The 22193-nt window shown below is 33.0% G+C and overlaps 1 protein-coding gene across 1 annotated transcript; it reads left to right on the plus strand.

Annotated features, from left to right (window-relative positions):
- The first annotated feature begins 463 nt into the window (after window positions 1-463).
- LAC14 (laccase 14) lies at window positions 464-8721 on the plus strand. Its single transcript, XM_086459572.1, has 6 exons — window positions 464-592; window positions 1896-2047; window positions 3402-3646; window positions 4818-4946; window positions 5989-6936; window positions 8584-8721. Exons 1-6 carry the CDS (start codon window positions 491-493, stop codon window positions 8712-8714), a joined length of 1707 nt encoding a protein of 568 aa, XP_086315698.1. The 5' UTR covers window positions 464-490; the 3' UTR covers window positions 8715-8721.
- The last annotated feature ends 13472 nt before the right edge of the window (window positions 8722-22193 follow it).

Consider the following 22193-nt stretch of genomic DNA (forward strand, 5'->3'; position numbering starts at 1 on the left):
TAATTCGCACGTTCAAACAATTATTCAGTATGTCATCGACGAGAGGCATCGAACCCATAGACTATACCAACTAAGCTAGTTGGCACCTCATTTTCTTGACTGTTTTCATAATTATTTTTCATCTATCTTTACATCTAGGGATCCGTACTCACAAATATTTCTTTGTAAGACTGAAACATACCACGAGAGAAGAATGTGGAAATATTCAATGGTTGGAAGAGGGTGCCACATGGCAAAAGAATGATGCTTGTGTTTGGTAATATTAATCATTTCTGGGGAGTAGAGAATCTAAACTCTTTGAAAATTGACAAAAATAATTTATTTTGTTACTAAAAAAAAAAAAAAAAAAAGTGGAGAAGATTGAGATTTTTTTCCTTTAAAGTTATCTTTCCTTAAATAGTTTACATATCATTAAAGATGCCAAATGGACCTAAACAAGTAAAGAGAAAAGACACAGAAAGAAGAAATTATTTTCTAATCTCGAAGAACAATGGGTTTTAGGAGGACCATCACTTTGAAGATTATAGGGTTTTTGATGTTTGTCTTCTTCATTCATAAAGCCAATGGCAAAACCCATTCTCATAAATTTGTGGTAACTCTCTCTCTCTCTCTCTCTCTCTCTCTCTGTGAGATGCCATATATGCATGGTTTTGTTTTCAACTTACGTCCCTTGATAATGAGGCATATTTCATAAGCCTCCTTGGCTTCCTTGATGGTTTTCCCATCACAACTGAAAAAAGCCCATATTTGACTTCTCAAGGCCATCGAAATTTGATTTCTAATGTTTGTGGGCCTTGCTTGACCTGTAGAATTTTCCAGTTTTACCTAGACCATCAACACCCAAGGGTGGATTTACAGTGGGGGCACTTGTCCCCACGAGAATTTTCAATGTCTATGGATTAGTGAACTATTTGGATAGATTTTAGTGGTAGATAAAAAAATCTGTCACTATTACCCCCACACAAAAAAATTTCACTCTTAGTTACCCACAATTTTTCTTTTTCACTCTTAATTGTCCCCACATTGGCAAAATCCTTGCTTCCCCCTTGAACACCCACCCCTTTTACATGCCATTTGACACACATATTACCCATGCTTTTTAAAAATATATATATTTACAAAAATGGTCATATATACCTGATTTTGCAAATTTTTTATTTATTGAAATGATTATATTTTGTGTAATCACATTTGTTATTTACTTATTTACCTTTTCTATGAACCAGTATTCAACGTACAGTCAAAAGGGTAAATTCATCAAATTATCAGTGCTATGATCGTATATGAAATGATTGTTTTCATAAATAAAAAATATTAAAAAAAATAACTGATTTGGTAATTACAACAAAGTTCATACATATCTGTTTTAGTAATTCTCCCAAGACATTATTAGTATCTTGTTTTATTTATATTAATTTATTAGATCAAATCCCATTTAACAGTTGGTATTTTATTGATTTGGGTTTGATAAATTGGATAAATTCTAGATCCACCATGGTGTGATGAATACTTACTCTATTTGACAACCCTAATACTGATAATAAAAAAAACATATTTTTCATATAAGTTGACCAAACATAATGGGCCTGTGGGACCGGAAAATGTGCTACATGGCATGATTTGCCTCCATCACCTTATTTCAAAGGGTAAATTTTCAAATAATTACAAAAGTTTTCGATATTTCCAAAGTGTGGTTAACGTTGACCAAGTTATCACGTAATGTTGACAATTTGATAACAACTTTTCGACATTATGAGGTAATTGTGTCAACACGTGTAACACTTTCAGCATTTTTGAAAACTTCAGTAATTGTTTGGAAATTTATTCTGTTTCAAATATACCTTATTATTAGAGGCTTTAAAATTGATTGAGGTGGTTGAACATGTTTATTGCAGGTGAAATCATCTCCTTACACTAAACTTTGTAGCACAAAGAACATTTTGACAGTAAATGGGCAGTTTCCTGGGCCAACATTGAATGTTCATAGAGGGGATAAATTGATTGTCAAGGTTTATAACAAGGCTACATATAACATCACTCTTCACTGGTATGCGCTCTCCATATATAGGATGATGTATATGTAGTCATGTATGCAACATGCTTCATTTATTTTATTTTTTTCCCCATTTATTTACCCTTAGTTAATTGGTCAATTTATAAAGCTAAACTTTGACTTGGGTCAACATGATTGACCAGTGATGTTCCTAATAACATAGTATTAGATGCCTTGTGGTCTATGCCACTAGTTGTTCAACTCTGATTCTCTTTTGCTTAGCAAAGCACTTGTTAAAGACTCTTTGATGTTTAAGTTAGAATTATTTTTTATAGTATTCTCCAACAATCTTTTTTTTTAAGTGTAAACTACTTTATTTTATAATCTGTATGATTGCGAATTCTTTTAATTGGAATATGATTTTTTATTTTTATTTTTTTGGGTTTGTGAGAATGAATTCTGCCTTTTGATTGCACCCAGGAAAATGTAAAATGGAAAGTTGGCTTTTAGTTTTGAGAGTGGTTTATTGCAAGAGAATATCAGGAGGAGGGAAAATCGTTTTCCTAGGGGGGGTGGAGTGGGTAAACATTTTCCCTCTCAGGATAGAAAATCACTTTGGGTGGGAAATTAAATTTTAGGGAAAATGAGCATACACCTGAAAATCACATTTTCAAAGGGAAATATTTTTCCACCCATTTTTGACGCACAATCATACAAGCCCTTAGTTCATTCGGGCCTATTTTAAAAAGTGTCATTTTCCTCGAAGGATTCTTCTTGTTACAATGTCACCACGGTCTCTGGGGAATAGGATTGATCATCTTTTGTTCTTGTGCTGGTTTCGTTACATTTCCTATAAGAATCCAAGTCAGTAGCCAATGTTCAACCCTGTCTTGGATGTCAAATTGCAATCCCAACTTGCTTATCAGGGCTCAACGCACAATTTGATTTATCCCACCACCCTAACAATTTAGCCGTATGCCTTTTAAATTTTCTCGGTGTAATTGGCATATATCTCCAGATTAAACGTTGCGGATGGAATGAATAAACTGTATTTTGTTTTTTTTTCCCTACTAGGTTTACTGTAATTAGATGTAGATTGAGGTGTATTTGGATGGTATTTTCTAAGATCTTGGTAACAAGTCTACTTTCAAAAGCAATAACAAGGGGTGTCTCTTGGGAATTTTAATCATTTTGCTTACTTCTAACACTACCATGACCCAGGCTTTTGTTTTTTTTTTACAAACTTGCATCCATGGTAAATGATATTGATCCAAGTCAAAGGATAAGAGACCGATGAATTTTTGTTATTGAATGCTTTGCTAATTTGGCCTATTAGGACTCGTGCGCACATGTATAATTTTCTTTTTTTTAACATTTATTTACTATTGGAGAGTGAACAATGTTGCAGGCATGGAGTGAAACAACCAAGGAATCCATGGTCGGATGGCCCTGAATATATCACACAATGTCCTATCCGACCAGGGAAGAAATTCACTTATAGGATTAGGTTCACTAAAGAGGAAGGTACACTATGGTGGCATGCACACAGTGGATGGGCAAGAGCAACGGTCCATGGAGCCATCATCGTTCATCCAAAGCCTGGCACTTCCTATCCCTTCCCCAAGCCTCATGCAGAGGTGCCAATCATACTAGGTAATTCAATTAATCCTTGTTCTCATCCCATAACTACTATAGATGGGTAGCTAGCTAGCTTTATCTTAATCTTTGTCTCGAGGTATTATCTCGGTCACAAGGAAAATTGAGACAGCCTTGATTGGCCGATTTGAGACAATTATTACGATATGTTCAATGTTTTGCAACTAATGTTTGATTCCAAGTTCCAAATTATGTATCTTTCTGTGGTATTAATGACTTCAAATAATCTTTATAAATGTTTGCCCTTGATTCTATTTATGGATGTAGTAGAGATTATAAGAATCATCAAAACTATGGTTCTACCTGGGCTTTAGGTAAGTTGGACTTGATACCACAACCTCAAAGTTGAGGTTGCTATATATTAACCAATTGAGCGATATATGGGTCTAATTAGTCTAGCTCTCACTACCTCAATCTATGTTCTTTCTTTGAATCTTGATTTTCTGACCCCACCCACTACATGAAAAATGGAAAATTCGACAGAAAAAATTGACGGGCCAAGGCCCTCAAATTTTAGAAACTGAATTTTGACGGTCTAGATTGAAAATCTTAATGTTCCCAAATTTGAGGGCTTAGAGCTGTCGAATTTCTCCCATCCTTCATTAATTTGACAGTTTCGGTCGATCAAATTTGGTTTTTTTTTTTTTTTACATTGTGACCCCCCCCCCCCCCTCCGACATACTCTCCTAATGTGGCTTATGCTAGAATCATAGATTTTTTTTCCCTCAAGATACACAACTGCACATCCCCATAAATATGTGCAGTTGTATATCCTGAGAAAAAATCTATGGCTCTAACACATGCCACGTTAAGAGAGTATGGGAGAGTATGTCAAAGGGGGAGTCAGAAAATCATTATTCTTCTTTTTTACCTTTACCTCATAGTTTTACAACTTTCGACTTGCACATTTATTCTTAATTATGCTGCAATAGGTTCCTTATATGTGATCAAACTATATATCTCAATTGACTTTTTCTCAATTTATTATCTACCAGGGCAATATTCTACTCTCTTATCTCAAATGTGTTCATTTCTAATACATAAAAAACCATGTATCTTATGTCTGTACTTATGTACGTACAACTTTGCATGTTTATGTATTTTATGTACGTATGCGTACAAACATAAACATATGTATGCTATCTGAATGATCTTCTCCGTGTCGTAGGAGAATGGTGGAAAACAAACACAATGGAGATAGTAAGGGAAGCAAATATTACAGGAGGAGAACCGGCGCTTTCTGATGCATACACCATAAATGGGCAACCAGGTTTTCTCTATCCATGCTCAAAACAAGGTACACACTCTCCTCGGAAGAACATTTAGTTAACATAATGTTAAATATAGTGTGAATCCAACTCATTGTTAATGGTGCAAACCAAATTTATTAAGGGCCACTTAAAAAATGGTTGATGATTTTTTTATTTAGAAACATGACTAAGGGATGATCGACGGTGGCACTGGCCCTTGGAAGAGGGTGTAACTAGGACAAGTTAGATCTTAATTAGAAGATCAATGGCTCTGATACTATAAATAAAAAAAAGATATTCTTTGATAATTGATCTTATTGATTACAATAATCCTAATAGGATTTATATAGAAATCAAAAAGAAATCATAGCCACCTTAACTGATACAATAACCACTCTTAGCAATTTTATCCAAACCTTAATAATAATGTTTGGTATAAATAACTCGCTTCTTGGGCCCCCTCAGTCACTACGAACACCACCAATTGATGCAATGGGATGTGAAAACTGAAAATTTTGATAAGAAAATTCGACGGGCCAAAGCCCACAAATTTTAGAAAGCTAAATTTGACGGCCTATGGCTGTTAAATTTTTATAATTCCCAATTCGACAGTTTAGAGCCATCAAATTTCTCCCATCCTCCATTAATTTAACGGTTTCGGTCCATCGAAAAAAAAAATTTTGACAATGTAAAATTTGATGCCTTTGGTCCATCAAATTTTATGAAATTCCACGGCCTTAGGCGGTCAAATATAAGTTTTTTTTTCACATTGTGATGTGTCTATTTATCTATCTCTTGACTCAAAATAGGAGTAGCTTTGAAAAATGATCCTAGAGTGTCTAGCATATCCAGGGTTTGATACTCAATAATTGTAATAAATAAGGTTTATGTTGGCACATCAGATGATGTATATACATCATTACAATCTGTCGCGCATGATGTAATGCATCAATATACACCTTATTACGGTGAGTTGCATTCCCACTATATTTAATACTTCATTAACATCAAATTCATGTTTCGCTCAATAATTTCTATTTATGTACACACTACTTTTATATTTAAATTTTCGTTCTCTACCCTTGATAGGAACCTTTAAAATGATGGTGCAACGCGGTCGAACATATCTATTACGGATAATTAACGCAGTCATGGACGAAAACCTCTTCTTCTCGATCACTCAACATCGAATCACATTAGTAGGAACAGATGGATCCTATACAAAACCATTAACGACTAATTACATCATGATTACACCAGGCCAAACCATGGATGTTTTGTTAGAAGCAAACCAACCGCCTAGTCTCTATTCCATGGCCGCTCGATCTTATTCGAGTGCAATCGGAGCTGGTTTCGACAACACCACAACTTCAGCTACCATACAATATCATGGTTCTCATCACACACCATTTTCTCCTTCCCTTCCATCCCTCCCTCCTTATAACAAAACGCAAGCATCAACCCATTTCACAAAGAAACTAAGAAGCCTAGCTAGTAAAGTTCACCCAATTCAAGTCCCTTTAAACATAGACACTCATTTGTTTTTCACCATTTCAGTTAATTTACTTAACTGCACAGATAATAAACCTTGTAAAGGGCCAATGGGTAGGAGGTTTTCGGCGAGCTTAAACAACATAAGTTTCGTTACACCTTCGATTGATATTCTCCAAGCTTATTACTATAGAATTAATGGTGTTTACGGTGACGATTTTCCGAGTGAGCCAGTAAATAAGTTTAATTATACTGGAGATGGTTTACTAGAGAACCTTTTGACTCCTGAATTTGGTACAAAGGTGAAGGTGTTGGAATATAATTCTAGTGTTGAGCTTGTTTTACAAGGGACCAATGTATTAGCCAGTGATAATCATCCAATTCATCTACATGGGTATAGCTTCTATGTTGTTGGTTGGGGTTTTGGAAATTTTGATCCCAAAAGGGATCCCTTAAGGTATAACCTTGTGGACCCACCAGAGGAGACTACAGTTGGAGTTCCTAACAATGGTTGGGTTGCTATCAGATTTAGGGCAGATAATCCTGGTGAGTTTGATTTGTTTAATTTTTTTTTCATCATTTACAATATTGTACCAAGAGTATAATTTAAGAGAGATGCTATTGCCACACCAACCTTTTCTAATAGCACACCAATTTATATGAAATCACAAAAGAATAGTACACATATTGGGGTGATGTTAGTAAAAGTTGGTGTGGCAATAAAGCTCTCTAAATTAAATTGGTGCATTATCTTAAGGTGTACATTACTACTAGGGTTGCAACTTGGGAGGGCTAACCCGAACTCAACCTGATTGATGAGTGAGCCTGGGTTGGGTTATATGGAAAATTAGTTGAGCCTGGGCTAGGATATTTCAACCCGAATTCAATTCAGGTTGAGCTTGAGTTGAAGCTCTTGGCAACCTAACTCAACCTGAACCCAATGCTGTATATTTACATATAAATATTTTTATTTATTTAAAAAAAATATTAGTTTTCTCGTTCTAAATATATTTGTAAAATTAAGGAAAAAAATTTGTAATATAAAATTAATGGATTTGGAGGTTATGAGAAAATTTATTTATTAGTGATTTTATTTTTTATATTGTATTTATTTTTTAAGATATAAAATAAAATTTATGTATTAATCAAAATGAAATTAGGCTTCCCCCCCCCCCCCCCCATCCAAAATTATCTAATTTGGGCTAACCCTAGTACAACCGGATTTTAGAAGCTCAATCTTGGGTTGAGTTTGGGTTAATGAGCTTTAATCCAATGGTCGAATTGAATTGAGCTCGGGTTGAGGGATCTACAACTTGGGTTGAGCTTGAGTTAACCATCAAACTAGCGCCCAAGTTGCAGCCCTAATTATTAAACCAAATTGTTTTAATGAAGATACAATCATATTATATTAGTTTATCTCTAATTAGATTTCCTTTTATTAGTTTCTATTGATGATAGAATGAATTGTACTCTTATTCAATCTAATGTTAGTCTTAAGCTAATATGATCTGATGATAATCTTCATGAAAATGAGTTGGTGACAATGTACTCTTTATTACAATGCATCCTATTTTGTAGCATGCATCTATGTTTTAAAACTCGTGGCGACTCAATTGAATTTTGAGGTGACTTGGTACTAAAACTTGTTTTAGATAGTTCATTGAGTCGACTCGGCTGAGTTATGAGGTTTTCAAAACTAGAAAATAAATCTAATTTTAAAATGGTAAAATTATGTTTTGGATTGTTATATATATATATATATATATATATATATATAAGGATTTTTTGTGAGGATGATCTATATGATGAGGAGATCATCCTCACAATATATCAGCCCATTCCGAAACTTCTAATCCCAACAAAAGTGATTTACAAATATCGGGTGGTCCACGATTCTTCAATTTGTAAATTAGGATTAGAAGTTTCGGAATGGGCTGATTTCTAGTGAGAACGATCTCTTCACCGATGAGAAACTATTAAAAGGTGAGAAACTATGTAAACTATAATGTATATATTTTGTAATTCAAATTGGATTTGATCCGATCCAATTGTTACTTGGTCGGATTTGGACCCTATTCCAAGATTTTATTAATTAAAAAAAAAAAAAAAAAACTTTATTTGACATGTGATCCAATTTTTATTGAATTTAGTTTTCAATATAATTGTTACTTTTTTTTTTTTCACTTCATGCAGGTGTATGGTTAATGCATTGTCATTTAGAGCGCCATCAAGTCTGGGGAATGAATATGGTGTTCTTGGTGAAAGATGGTGTGAATCCTCGAGATCGTATGCTTCGACCACCTCGGGATTTGCCCACTTGTTGAAACTAAAATGATTTTTTTTTTTTTTTTTTAATTTGTTCAAATACATTTAATTATGAAACATATTTTTTACTTGAAAGATAACTTTTAATAATGTAGCTAACCTCACTCTCTGTGAGTGTGTTTGTGTGATGGTTAAGTAAGTCAGCATACACAATCAAATGAACCAGTGCATGTGCTATCTAATGGATCAAATCCGACCCAAAATTTGATCCAGTTGAATTTATTTGGTTTTTGGGCCCGGCCCATCAACACGTTTTCACTTGGATTATATCAAGTTGGCCCAACTTTTCTTTAAAAAAAGAATCGTGATAATCGGACTACCCCAGGTGGAAAACTCAATTGACTACCCTGACATAACAAATTTGGGAACCGTAGATCTGCACTACTCGGGATACACGGCTTCACTTCCCCATAATAGTGTACCTCGAGAGAAATGTGTTTCCCAAGGAACATAGATCTACAATTCCCAAACTTGCCACATCAGATAGTCGATTGAGTATGCCACGTGGGGTAGTCAGATTATCACAACTCTTAAAAAAATTAGGAAGTTTTTAACACCCAAGTATTAGCTTTTAACACGAGCAATTTTATGAGTTATGATTGGGTACATGAGCAATTTTTTTATTTGGAAGGTAACATAAGCAAATTTCATTTTGATCATTAGATGGTCAATAAGGTATTTCAGGTTGTATTGTAAGCTAGCTAAGTGATTGACTACAGGCAAGCACATGAAATTTAGGCAATCTGTTCCTTACTTAACAAATGATCACAAATGTGAATGAAGTTGGAGACTTTTTTTTTTTTTTTTTTGATAACGGAGGTGGTGTCCGAACTTACATCCAACTAGGGCGGCCAAATAAGCCAGGGCCGGAACCAAGGCATAGGGGACCCTCCCTACGCACATGCAACGCCTAACATCACATGCACCAGGTAAGTGAGGGAACTCCCTCTCATGGGTGGCCCCAAGGAAATATTGCTCATACTGGGTGTCAAACACACAACCTACGGTCTCTCACTGCTAATTAGATTCGAAATTTCCATTCAGCCACCCCCTTGGGGTTGAAAGTTGGCGACTTTATTTATATGTTGCCATACTATTTGTATAATCTCATCAAATGAAAAGTAATTGAGTCTCAAACTACTACCGTCATTTACAATGGGGACAATGGAGCACTTGCCCCCACAAGAACATTTAAATTTTTAAGGGCCTTAGTTGCCCCCATGTAAACAAAATCCTTGGCTCCATCGTAAAATAATGTAGTCGGGCCATGCATAAAACACATAGGTGCTAAATTGTATTTTTGACTGATTTCATTGAGAAGCATCATGTTTTAACCAACTATTAGTTAGATTGTTTTTCTTTTGAGGGTATGTTAGATTGCATGGAAAGTAACTTTCCATGGAATTTGAAATCTATGAAAAAATAGTAGTGGAAAATAGGTAGGGTTGAAAAATCAAATTCCATTGTTTACTTGGATAAAATCATGGAAAAAAATATGAGAAAAAAGAAGAAGAGAAGATGAGGAGGAGGAAGAGGGAGGGGGAGGATGTGGCGACGACGACGCCAACGGAGACGGTGGTGGTGGCAATGGTGACGACGACAGCGCCGGTGGTGGCGGTGGAGGTAAGTGAGGAAGAAGGAAAAACGTGATGGTGATGGTGACGACGGTGGAGGTAAGTGAGGAAAATAGGGGGAAAATGTGGTGGCGGAGGAGATGAGGGATAGAGAAGGAGGAGAAGAAGAGAGTGAGAGAAAAGGTGGTCAGAGATGGTGACAACGACAATGACGGTGACGATGATGGCGATGACAACGAGATTAGTATAATGGTGGTGGTGGTGGTGGTGGTAGGAAAGAAGAAGATATGAGTGGGAAAGAATTGTGGATGGAAAATATGGGTGGATTTCACTTTCCCACCCATATAGGTGGGAAAGTGAAATCCATATTTTAGTGGACTTTATGATTGAGATGAAAAATGAATTTTCATTTCCATATGCAATCAAACACTTGAAAAATGTCATTTTCTATTAAAATTGATTTTCCACCTTATTTTTCATGTGCAATCAAACATACCCTAAGTAAATATAAGATTAATAAGTCTTTAGATTAAAGGAACTTATTTATCACTAAGATGCTACCTAGTTAATTTGATTACATTAAAGATCCATCACAAGAGGGTGGCCAACAAGGGGGTTTGAATTCAATAACTCTTCCTTTTTAGAGAGGGGCCTTGACTACTACTTGTTGGTTAAATTGTATATGTTTTTTTTTTTTAAATCGTGATGTTTGGGTATGTGCCTCTTAGAGTACCCAACTAATCCTCGGGACATATGTAGTCCCCTCCCCCCCACACACTCCCGATAATTTATGAGATAAATTCCTAAGGGTGATCAACAGAAAGGGACTTGAACTAAAAAAAGTAAGGTCTTGACAACTACGTTCACCATTCTTTATTTAAATTGTATGAGAGTTGACGTGACATATGTGGAACACGAGTCTACCAAGGAGACGTGTTCAACTCATCTCCTTAAGATTGACGTGGCAAATAAGAATTCATATATTTTTACCAGTATAATAATAGTATCCATCATATTTTAAATTTCAGCTTCATTATTATATCTTAAAGCTACTTTCACTAATCTAGGATCAAGAAGAAGAAGTCCAATTGTTTGTGGTTGAACATCCTCAGCTTCACAATTGTGTGTGGATTAAGAAATAGACCCAACTCTTTACTATATAAAAGTCATCACTGGTTCCCATGAAATTATGGAAAAACCAATTGTTTGTGGTTGAACATTCTCATTTCTAGAACCACAACCTTCCTTCCTAAACTACTCTCTCTTTGACTTTTGTTCTCTCTTTCAACCCCATTTCACGAGACACGCATTTTAATTTTAATATAATACGTAAGACTGTTTCAGAGACAAACACAACTATATAGTATCTAGCTGTTGGCCTACCATCTTGTTTCATGAATTCAAACATGAAAAATAAAGAAAAAACAAAAAAAACAAAACAAAACAAAACCCAAGATCTGTCGGTGCCCATGAAGCTATATCTACAAATCCTAGTATCTCAGCATCCATTGTTAATTAATTGTAACTTTTCTTAGTTGTGTTGTCGAGTCAAGAACGTGTCGAAGTCAAGGAAGTTCAGGCACCGATCTTTTATAAAATCCTACCTAATTACAGATTAAAGATCTCTTGTACGTGGTTGTCTAACAATCAACATGTCTTTATTTATTTATACATACAAATGGGTTCCATGGACTACCTCTTCATATGGACCTTTGGTACATGTGGCACCCGAATGTAGAGCACAAAATTTTAATTAGTCTAAATAAATAATATTTTTTGGGCTGTGATATTACCACACCAATATGTTATGAATAAACATCATAAATAATTTTATAGTAAAGTCACACAATATAATAAAATCACTTATGATATTTATTGATAACATATCGGTGTTGTAATATTGTTATCCTATTTTTTTCAATTTTTATGTTAATGCCACACAATATAATAAAATTACTTGTAGTGTTTATTCATAATAAATTGGTTATGTAATATCATGAAGATATTTTTCACCATTGATTTTATATTTTAAATTTGAGAGTTTTGTGGTAGTCCATTTCCAAAATCGAAGATAAGGAAAAAATAAGGGAAAATTACTTAAAGGACACTCGCAGAAGGATTTCTTTCTAAATAATCTCCAAGTTTTGCATGGTAGTTTGATAGGACATCTAGTAAACTTTTCTTTCTTAATGGTCCCTCGTTACTAGTGAACTCACCGCTTTTTTATTTACTGTTGAGTTCACCACTTTTTATCATTGGCAAACTCGGCATTTTTTTATTTAGTGTCGAGTTCACAATTGTTATTGTTGAAGTCACCACTATTTATTGTTGAGTTCACCACTTTTTAATTTTCGACACTGGTAAAATCCACCCATTTTCAAATTTTAAGTCTTTCCAACTAAAATATGTGGAAAGATCAACAAAAAACTTGAGATAACAAGTTGTTTAGATAATTCAACCCAAAAGAATCATTCTTGATCGATTTTCATCCAAAAACTAAGAAAAAAAAAGGTGAAAAAATCCTAATTTTTTACATACATCTTCAAAATATTTGAAAAATCTTTGAAAATGGCCTCTTATTCTTTCTTAAATCCTTTCCGATAGAATCAAATCTCCGAAACTCGATTAAGATGCCAAAAATCCAATTTTTGGATGAAAACGATGATTTCAAACGGTTAGGACATTCATTTGTGAGAAATGTAGAAGATAAGGTCCAAGGACCAGTTAGAAAGAAAAAAAGTTTACTAAATGTCTTGTCAAGCTATTGTCGAAAACTTAGGATCTATTTAGAAAGAAACCCTTTCACGATGGTTCTTCAAGTAATATTTTTTTTTTTAAAGGTTTTCTTTTATTTGATCTAGAGACTCAAACCACATAGCAACCAATATCATAATTGCCATATGGATTTTAAAAGCAACAAAAAAAAAGTATAATTTTTTCTTGGTTCTTAGTCAACATATTTTATATGTGAAAGTCCAATGACTTTTTTTGAAGCATTTGACTACACATATAAAAGATATGTATTTTTTTTTCCATCTAATCTAAACCATGAACCCAAAAAGATTATGATGTCATTTGTCGGTTTTACCTGACGACTCATGAAAAGACACATGATTGCGAAATATTTCGACAACTAGAGTTTATTCTCAACATAAGTATATTTTAGATATGTATTATTGGCATATGAATAAATCTTGACCGTTAAATTTAGTATTTACACGGTTGAGATCTTTATATATATATATATATATACACGTTTGCCGCCACATCATCATGAATCATAGTGTAGAAAATTTTGGCCAAATTAAATTAGATTAGGTGCGATTCATGGAATTGGGCACAACCCTGACTAGGGAAGTCAAGAGGTCACCAATAAATTTATAATTTATAATTATAGGACCTCGTTTTCATATAACATTCATTTAATGTTATTATTTAAACAATATTTAGTACTTTACAATGAAAGGGGACATTTGGAGAATAAAACATCTTCAGGCTTTTTTTATTTTTATTTTTTTAAGTTGGTGAAGTTCGTGGATGTTAATGCGACCGGCCTAGATCCATATCCTTACTTCATAAGCTAATCACCAACAACAAGAAAAACAAAAAAAAAATTGATCCAAAAATAAATAAATATATTATATGGGGTCATTTTCATAGTTGAGTGGGATTATTATGAAAATCATCTTATCATGTTGGTTTTGTGACCTACAATATCATTCTTGTACAAAATAAAATATATATGAGGGTTGCATCAGGTTGGCAATTGGAGTAAAAATTACTTGTCTCCTAACTCGACTCATTAAGGTATGGGTTCATGTCGGGTTTAGGTGAGCTTTAACTCAGGCTTAAATAGGTCAATTGTACTTAGATCAACCTTAAATCCTGACTGGGCCTAAGTCAGTTAAGTCTAGATTTGGTTTATGTTGACTAACTAATTACTCCAAAAGATTGATAAGTTGGAGAAGGGAGAATAATGAATATAAAAGGGTTACAGGGGGTTGATTGGGGTATGACACACCTAAGAGTGGAGAAAAATATACACTCAACACTCCCCCCTCACCCATAAGGGTGGAAAGATTTGAATTCATGACTTAAACAAACCTAACACTTTAATATCATGATAAATTTGAGGGTTCAACTCAAAACCAATTGGTCATGGGTGGAGAAGCCTAGGAACGTAAAAGGAGAGAGACAAGGCAATAAGTGTCCGATGTGGGATTAAAGTCAATATGCCCCTACACAAGTGGGTCGAACTGGACCAAAGCACATGGAGATATTACTTGGGTGATGTGCAGGAGAGAAAGGCTTGTTTTTATACCATGTTAACCAACCAACTACTCCAAAAAACCAATCTATTGGAGAAGGGAAAAACAATGAATATAAGAACGTCACAGGATTTGACTGGGGTACGACACACCTGAAGGTGGAGGAAAATATACACTCAATACTTTCCTTCACCTATAAAAGTTGAACCCATGCCCTATATGAACCTAGCGCTTTTGATACCATGATAAATTTGAGGATTCAACTCAAAATCAATTGGTAATGAGTGGAAAAACACGAGAGCTTATAAGGAGAAAGATAAGACAATGAGTATTTGATGTGGGCTAAACTCAACATGTCCTCACACATATGAGTCGAACTAGATCAAAGCACGTGAAGATATTAATTGGATGACATGGAAGAGAGAAAGACATGCTCCGATACCATGTTAACCAACCAACTATAAGGGTCATTGGGATATGACACACCCGAGAATAGTGGAAATATACGCTCGATAGTTTGAATGAGTTTGAGTAGGTTTTTGATTTAGTTCTAACTTTATAAAAATACTAAATTCAAGTAATTTTTTTTTTTAAACTAATTTTAATTGTTATTAAAATAGGAGTATAATCTCCATCCTAGTTACTATTTTATGATATATTTTAATTATGTGTGTATTTATAAGATTTTTTTTTCAAATAGATTGAATTAACAAGTCAATTAACCAAGCATAGTTCTAACATGAATCTTGATCAAATGGAGAAGCAAGGTGGAAGCCTGGAAGATCTTATAAGCCCCTTTCCACGTTTGGGTCAAAGAATTGAGACCTAACATTTCAGAATCTTCACCATTTAACGTAAGGTCTCAATGGATACCCATTTAATCTAAATTGAAACTAAATATCCCAATTCTAGACTCCATTTTATTGGAGTTGGTTATAATCAAATATCTTAAAACCAAATCAATTAAGAATAAAAAATCAACAAAAGATAAGTATGATGCAAGAAGCCGAACAGTTTAGGGAGAAGATTTTGAGGATTTCTATTCAAATTCCATTAATTTGAGAATTGGCATAAGAATTGAAACTGATAAAATTCAACAGAATCGAATTAGAACCGATCCATTGACACCCTTAAATTCTGCTTTTGACAATAAAAATCAAATCAAATCAAATGATATTGATGATATAGAAAACATATAACTTAAAAGGGTATATTATTCATACTTCACCTCACTTGCCAAGGGTTTCAAAGGTTAGAAGATTGTGTCTTTGTCTGTGAAGATCTTCTTTAGGTGGGACCCATTAATTCTGTAAATATAGTATATTGCGTACATATAGTATATTGAGTGTCCTTGAATGGTCCTTTCAGTGTAGCTGGTCTTGTCCCCTATCTGTCCTTAGCCTGCAAGAGTGCATTGTACTACATTGTGTACTGAAATCTTTTATAGTCAATGATCAATGATGTTTGACTGTGGCTACCCAAGTGATGGGTGGACAGCTGGTAGTTTAGGTCAAGACAGAGGGCACTCCTCCCTACTCAGACTTTGTTTTCTTGGAAATCTGACCACTTTTTCCACTCATTCTAGACCCTAGGGCTGTCAATGGATCGGGTTCGGATCTTCAAAAGATCCGGATCTAAACGGATCTTTCACTTAAGTTCCGGATCTGATCCAATACAATATAATATGTTTCAACTCTGATTCTAATTTGATAATTATATTTTGATTCTTGTATAACCTCTTCCAAGGGTCAAAACTAGCTAAATTTGGATTCGGATCACTCGAATTTCAAATAAAATCTGACATATCACTCGAATTTCAAATAAAATCTGACATATTTTATGCCCTGATCAAAATGAAAATTTTCAAATAGTGATCTGATAAGAAATAGAAATTTGAAAATATAATTCGATTCCAATATATATAATAATTTCGATTTGGAGTCTATTGGGGATCAAACAAATTGAGTATGATCTAATTCATTGATAGTCCTAATAGACTCCAAACTTGGGAAGAAATTAGGGTATCCTCTCTTATAACAAAAGTTCTAATATTTTAAGAGAGCTTATATTATCTTTAACTGTAGTATCCTTTGTATTTTCATGAAGAATCCATTGATGGTACTAACTATCAGACGTGACAGTATAAATTAGAGTTTTTTTTTTATTATTCAAAAATAATAATCTGCATTATTGGGTATCAATATATATATATATATATATATATATATATATATATATATATATATATATATATATATATATATATATATATATATATATATTATTGAAAAATTCTCCATCTTATTGGGTATCAATGGGCATTTGATAGGTACTGAATATTCATAGTGTTGATTTCCAGTTCCAATGGTAGTGAATGGGCGACATATATCAAAATCTAGGGATAGTCATCAGATTCATTTTAAAGAATGTAATCTCAAGAATTATCCTTGGGATTTCAAAAGATATCGCTAAGGTCATCTCCTTGTTCCATACATTAGAGTTGATCGCATTAGTCATCATCAAGAGATTGGAGGGATTCTCACATAATAGAATGTAGAGCACAAAAAGTCCCAATTACGCTCGAGAGCCATGGGAAATATGAGTGCAAATAAAGATAAATCGTTGGAATTTTGACAAAGATCAAGATCTTTTGAGTTAAAAAAAAAAAATCCTTAGAAAGATAGAATGCAGAGCATGGAGAGACCCAAAATGTGATCCTGGAATCATGATTGAGTTAAACAAAAATTAAACAAATGTAAAGGAAAAATACAAAAAATTGAAAAATCTACTAGTATAAACATAAGTAAACTTATTTATTTAAAAGTAATTGATTTTAAAATCATTTTTGCTATGAATTTGACTTTTTAGCATGTGATTTTCTTTGATAAATATCACATCAATCCTTGTACGAGTATCTTTTGCAAACTTGAATTACTGGTGCGGTAGATTTTGAGGTAGAGGCGTACAAATTTTCACTACAAATTTCCCAATTGATACTAGAACTAATGTGTTATTTAGTTTCAATAATCTTTACTATCATAATAAGATAAAGCAGAGTAGAAGTAGCTCAACACCAAAATTGAGATTCCAAAAATGCCCTCATTTTAACGTTTAAACTTAATATAATAAAAATCATTTTGATAATAATAAAAAATAAAAAAAATTGCAATCCCACGACACTAACATCATGTTAGTTAATTGAGTCGTGCTGGAGTGACCTCAAGCTGAAACCTTATATCACAGTTCTAGACATGAAAGTGGATAGGAATCATAGATATTTTTCACTCGTATCTCAATGAAAAGCATTTATGATTCTTATACTCTTTCACATCAAGAAGTAAGATATGAGATTCTAGATTGAGGCCACTTTAATATTATTATAATTAATTTTTAAAATTATAAAAATATTCTTTTTAATTGTATAATTTTTAAAATAAACTTTTAAATTACAAATAAACATTTAGAAACATGTGCATTTGCACACATGTTTTTAAACTTGATATCGCGTCTCGTCTCGTTCAGCTCTGATACTGAGTCATCTCGGACGAGTTTTTCGATATGTTTGAGATGTCTAGTGAGATAACTCAAAAAATTAAACGTGTGATGTAAAACTCGATCAAAAAAATGATTTTGTGAATTGGTCTCGTTCAGATCTGATATCGAATTAACTCGAGCGATACGTCTTAATCTCGGACAAGGACAAATTTAAAATTCATGTCTGCACATGTACCTTCTAGTTGAAAATAACAATAAAAAAAATTATAATAAAAATAGTCAATGTGAAACACCACCTGCCATTGTGAGAGAAATGCTTGGTAAATTCACGTGGTGTGTAAATAGTCTGCATGGTGGCGTGTATGTATTGGTATAGCTTGGCTTATAAGGTTGATAGGTCCACGTGCCACCGAATCTCCTTTCTTTATGATGTGACAGATGATCCTATGGTACCGCCACTAAATCATTAAATGAAGTTGCTGCGGTGGATAAATATCAAAGATTTGCACAATCGTGATCTGTGTGTACTGTAAGTTGCAATTTTAGTACTCAAACTTCCTTATTTTATTAAGTTTGTTACCGAACACACCTTTTCTTAATGAATCAAGTTAACATAACTTACTTAGTAAGATTTCAAATCTTACTCAGAGTCGTTGGCGCAGATGGATTATCAAATTGACAATTTAAAAAGGCACACATTTAGATTTCATGAAAAAAATCATTTTTTAATTTAATCTAAGGCATTTAAAATAAATGGTTACTCTCCCAAATTTAAATCTAAAATTAAATTAATTTTTTTTTCTTTATAATCGTGTCCCATCAGATCATGTTTTTAAATATTTTACGAGGTGAACTCCCATTTCAAGGTTTTGATGGGTAACAAATTTTATAAAATAAGGTTACTTTGGAATTGTTAGAACTCCAAACCAGTTTTTTAAAAATAAAAATGCAACAGACAGGACTGCAGGCACTACAGTCTACACAGCATATCACGCTTTGACTTTTGACTAGGTAGGATGATCTGTCAATGTCAACAGTATGTAAGTGTGGTCAAATTATTATTATTATTGTTTTGAAATTGAAAAACACAATAGAGAACGACTGTTGGGGAAAAAAAAAAAACACAAGTTTCCTAGAAATTAAAAATTTAGGAGTATTTAGATATAAAAATGATATTAATCTGTTTTTAAATTATCTTGATTTTCATAAATAAATAAAAAATTTGATATGGTAAATCATAATAGTATAAAAATGAAAGTTGTTATGGATTAGGTTTATGTGGAATACCTACATTCATTATCATTTCTTATAGAATGTCATTTTAAAGGAAAATATTGACATCGTTTCACACATTGTTGATGTGGATGTGTATGTAGAATCATAGATACTTTTCATCAAGATACAAGTGAGACTCCATTGAGAAGGTAGGGCACAAACATCTAGATTTTGTTGTAATTTTTATGCAAGAGCATAATGACTTTCAAATATAATTTTTTTTTCCACCAGATGGAGAGCAGAGTTTTTAATTCAACATGATTGAACAATTGCCAACTTAAACCACATCTCCTAGACGTGATTGAATATCCTTAGTAGATGTTTTTTTTTTTTGCAAAGCACAAAAAATACTACTCAAAGAATGTATGTTCTGAACTCAGGTCGTGTTATTAACACTTAGAGCTAGTACTTTTAGAGCTTTAGCGGTATAGTTGCATGCTAAGTGTTAAAATATCTACTGTAGCACGTGAAGGAATAAGTTGAAATATATATGGCAATAACATCTAGGAGATTTTTTTTTGGAAATCCAGGGAATATCGCCACCTTTGGTGATACTAATCTCTTTGGGGCCGCATGAACTTTCCCACACAGTCACGTGTTATGACAGGTAAGTAGCAGCATTTTTGTAGAAGGGAATATTGGCCATGGAATACCGCGATAGAATATGAAAATATGTGGTTAGAAGTCATTACATCGTTCAATCCTTCTTGCTCAAGCAAGTTGGAATGTCAACTCCTAGTAATCTTATAAGATGCTTTATTTATTGTTCGAATAAAGAATCTATATATAACTTATAACTTATAACTTAATTTCATACAATGATATAATCAACATTCAAAATCACATACAACAAATCTTGGAATTATACAATAATCAAATAAAATAGAAACAAAAATTAATCAATCATACTAACGTAAAGACTAGGGTAATCAGATCTTGTTCCATTCTTTTGAATCAACCAATAACAGAGATTACAATTTCAAAAATTGTTAAAGACTAAGGTGGTGTTTGTTTGCACTATTTTTCAGCGTTTATTGTTGAAAAAAATTAAATTCAGCACTTTTGTCAAAATAGCGCGTTTGTTTACTGTATATTTTCAACGCTTATTACTGAAAATAAGTGAAAAAAATTCAGCACTATTTTGATGCTGAAAAAAAGTGCTGAAGCGGTAAGCACTTTGCTTTTTTCTACACGGACAAGATGTCCTTTGTTTTTTTGAGCATGGACAAATATGTCCTTATTCTTAAAAGGATATCACCTCTTATATCCCATAGATAAATATATAAACACCCCACAAACTAATAAACCCACACCATAGCTAAATTATTTTGTCTTATATGGGTTAAAAGTTTTGAAATGAGTTGATTTTTTGTGAGGATGATCTCTACAATGAGGAGATCATCTTCACAAAAAATCAACACATCTTGAAACTTCTAACCCTATCAAAACAAGTTCAAGAACTGTAAATTGTCCTTTTTTTTTTTGAAAATTATTTTTGATGAGTAAAAAATTTCAAAATAGACTGATTTTTGGTGAGGATGATCTCTAGACCATATAGACCATCCTCATTAAAAATTTGTTCATTCCAAAAACTCTAACCCATATAAAACAAAACAAAAAATAGCTATAGTGTGGGTTGCCTTTATTAATTCATAGGGTACTTTTATAATTACACATCCTTCATTTCCATCGAAAATTATTCATCCAAAATTAAGTTATTTTAAAGTTGATTTCAAATTTTGGTGACTTGTATGACATTATTATTTTTAATTTGAAATTTGTGGGTTTTTTTAAATAGAAATTATTATTTATAAATTGAAGATTTGAGTATTATTTATTATTTAAAAATAAATTGTATTTTAATTTTATAAGAAATAATATATTTTATTGTGTTTGATAATAAATAAGCATTTAAAACATGCAAACAATGTATAATATGATTGTAACAATGTTTAACAAACATGATTCAGCATCTAAACAAACAACTTTTTCAACACTTAAATTCAGCGCTTATAAGTTTCAGTGCTTAATGCCATTCAGCACTTATTTTTTTCAATTTAACAAACATCACCTAAGAAGACTCGTGTGTATGAATGAAACAAAACGTTGTCACTGAGATGCTAAGTTTTCTTCTTTTTCTTTTTCTTCTTCCTCTTCTTAATTTAGAGGTTTGGGCAAAAAAGGCTCTTGTCTTGTTTGAGAAAAGTAAGATGTCTCTTCGAATCATCTCAGTATTGTTCACGAGTGTAATAAGACAAATATCAAGGTTTTAAACAATAATATTCAGAGAAGAAGATAATAATGAGGAATGGACACACATCCTACCGAGGAATTATTTTTAAATACTTCTATTAAAACTCCAAATTTTATTTATGAAAGCATAAATTATTATCTCATATCACATGTTTATTATTATACATTAGTTCATATGCTCTCTCTCTCTCTCTCTCTCTCTCTCTACCAACTCTTAACAAACTATCTCTTATGTACCTCTAAAAAATTCTATCAAAAAAAAAAAAAAAAAAAAACCAATTGTAATCCTAATCTTCTCGACTGCTCTTGCACTCCATAGAAAAATCCCTTTTATCTATTTTTCAAACAGCCATACGCTAATCCTAATAAATGTTTTGAACTATTAATGTTAATTAGGGATTGATTAATTAATTAGTAATTTAAAAAGTCGAAGAATATCAGAGGCTACACTAGTGTATGCATCCAATGAATGTAGAAAAAATTAAAATTAAAACAACAAATAAACATACGTTGTAATCAGTCTATGCGTATTTAGATGAATCAATTCGTTGTAATCAGCCTATGCTCGATCAACGTGGCAAGTGCACAAAATCATAAATCTCTCTTCACGATA

The sequence above is a fragment of the Akebia trifoliata genome, chromosome 2 (genome assembly GCF_017979445.1).
Source record: "Akebia trifoliata isolate Shusen 1 chromosome 2, ASM1797944v1, whole genome shotgun sequence".
In the NCBI taxonomy this organism is placed as follows: domain Eukaryota; kingdom Viridiplantae; phylum Streptophyta; class Magnoliopsida; order Ranunculales; family Lardizabalaceae; genus Akebia; species Akebia trifoliata.

Coding starts and splice junctions, on each gene's coding strand:
- LAC14 (XM_086459572.1), top strand. CDS start 491: ATGGGTTTTAGGAGGACCATCACTTTGAAGATTATAGGGTTTTTGATG. Junction 593..1,895: donor CCCATTCTCATAAATTTGTG/GTAACTCTCTCT, acceptor TGTTTATTGCAG/GTGAAATCATCTCCTTACAC. Junction 4,947..5,988: donor CTATCCATGCTCAAAACAAG/GTACACACTCTC, acceptor TACCCTTGATAG/GAACCTTTAAAATGATGGTG.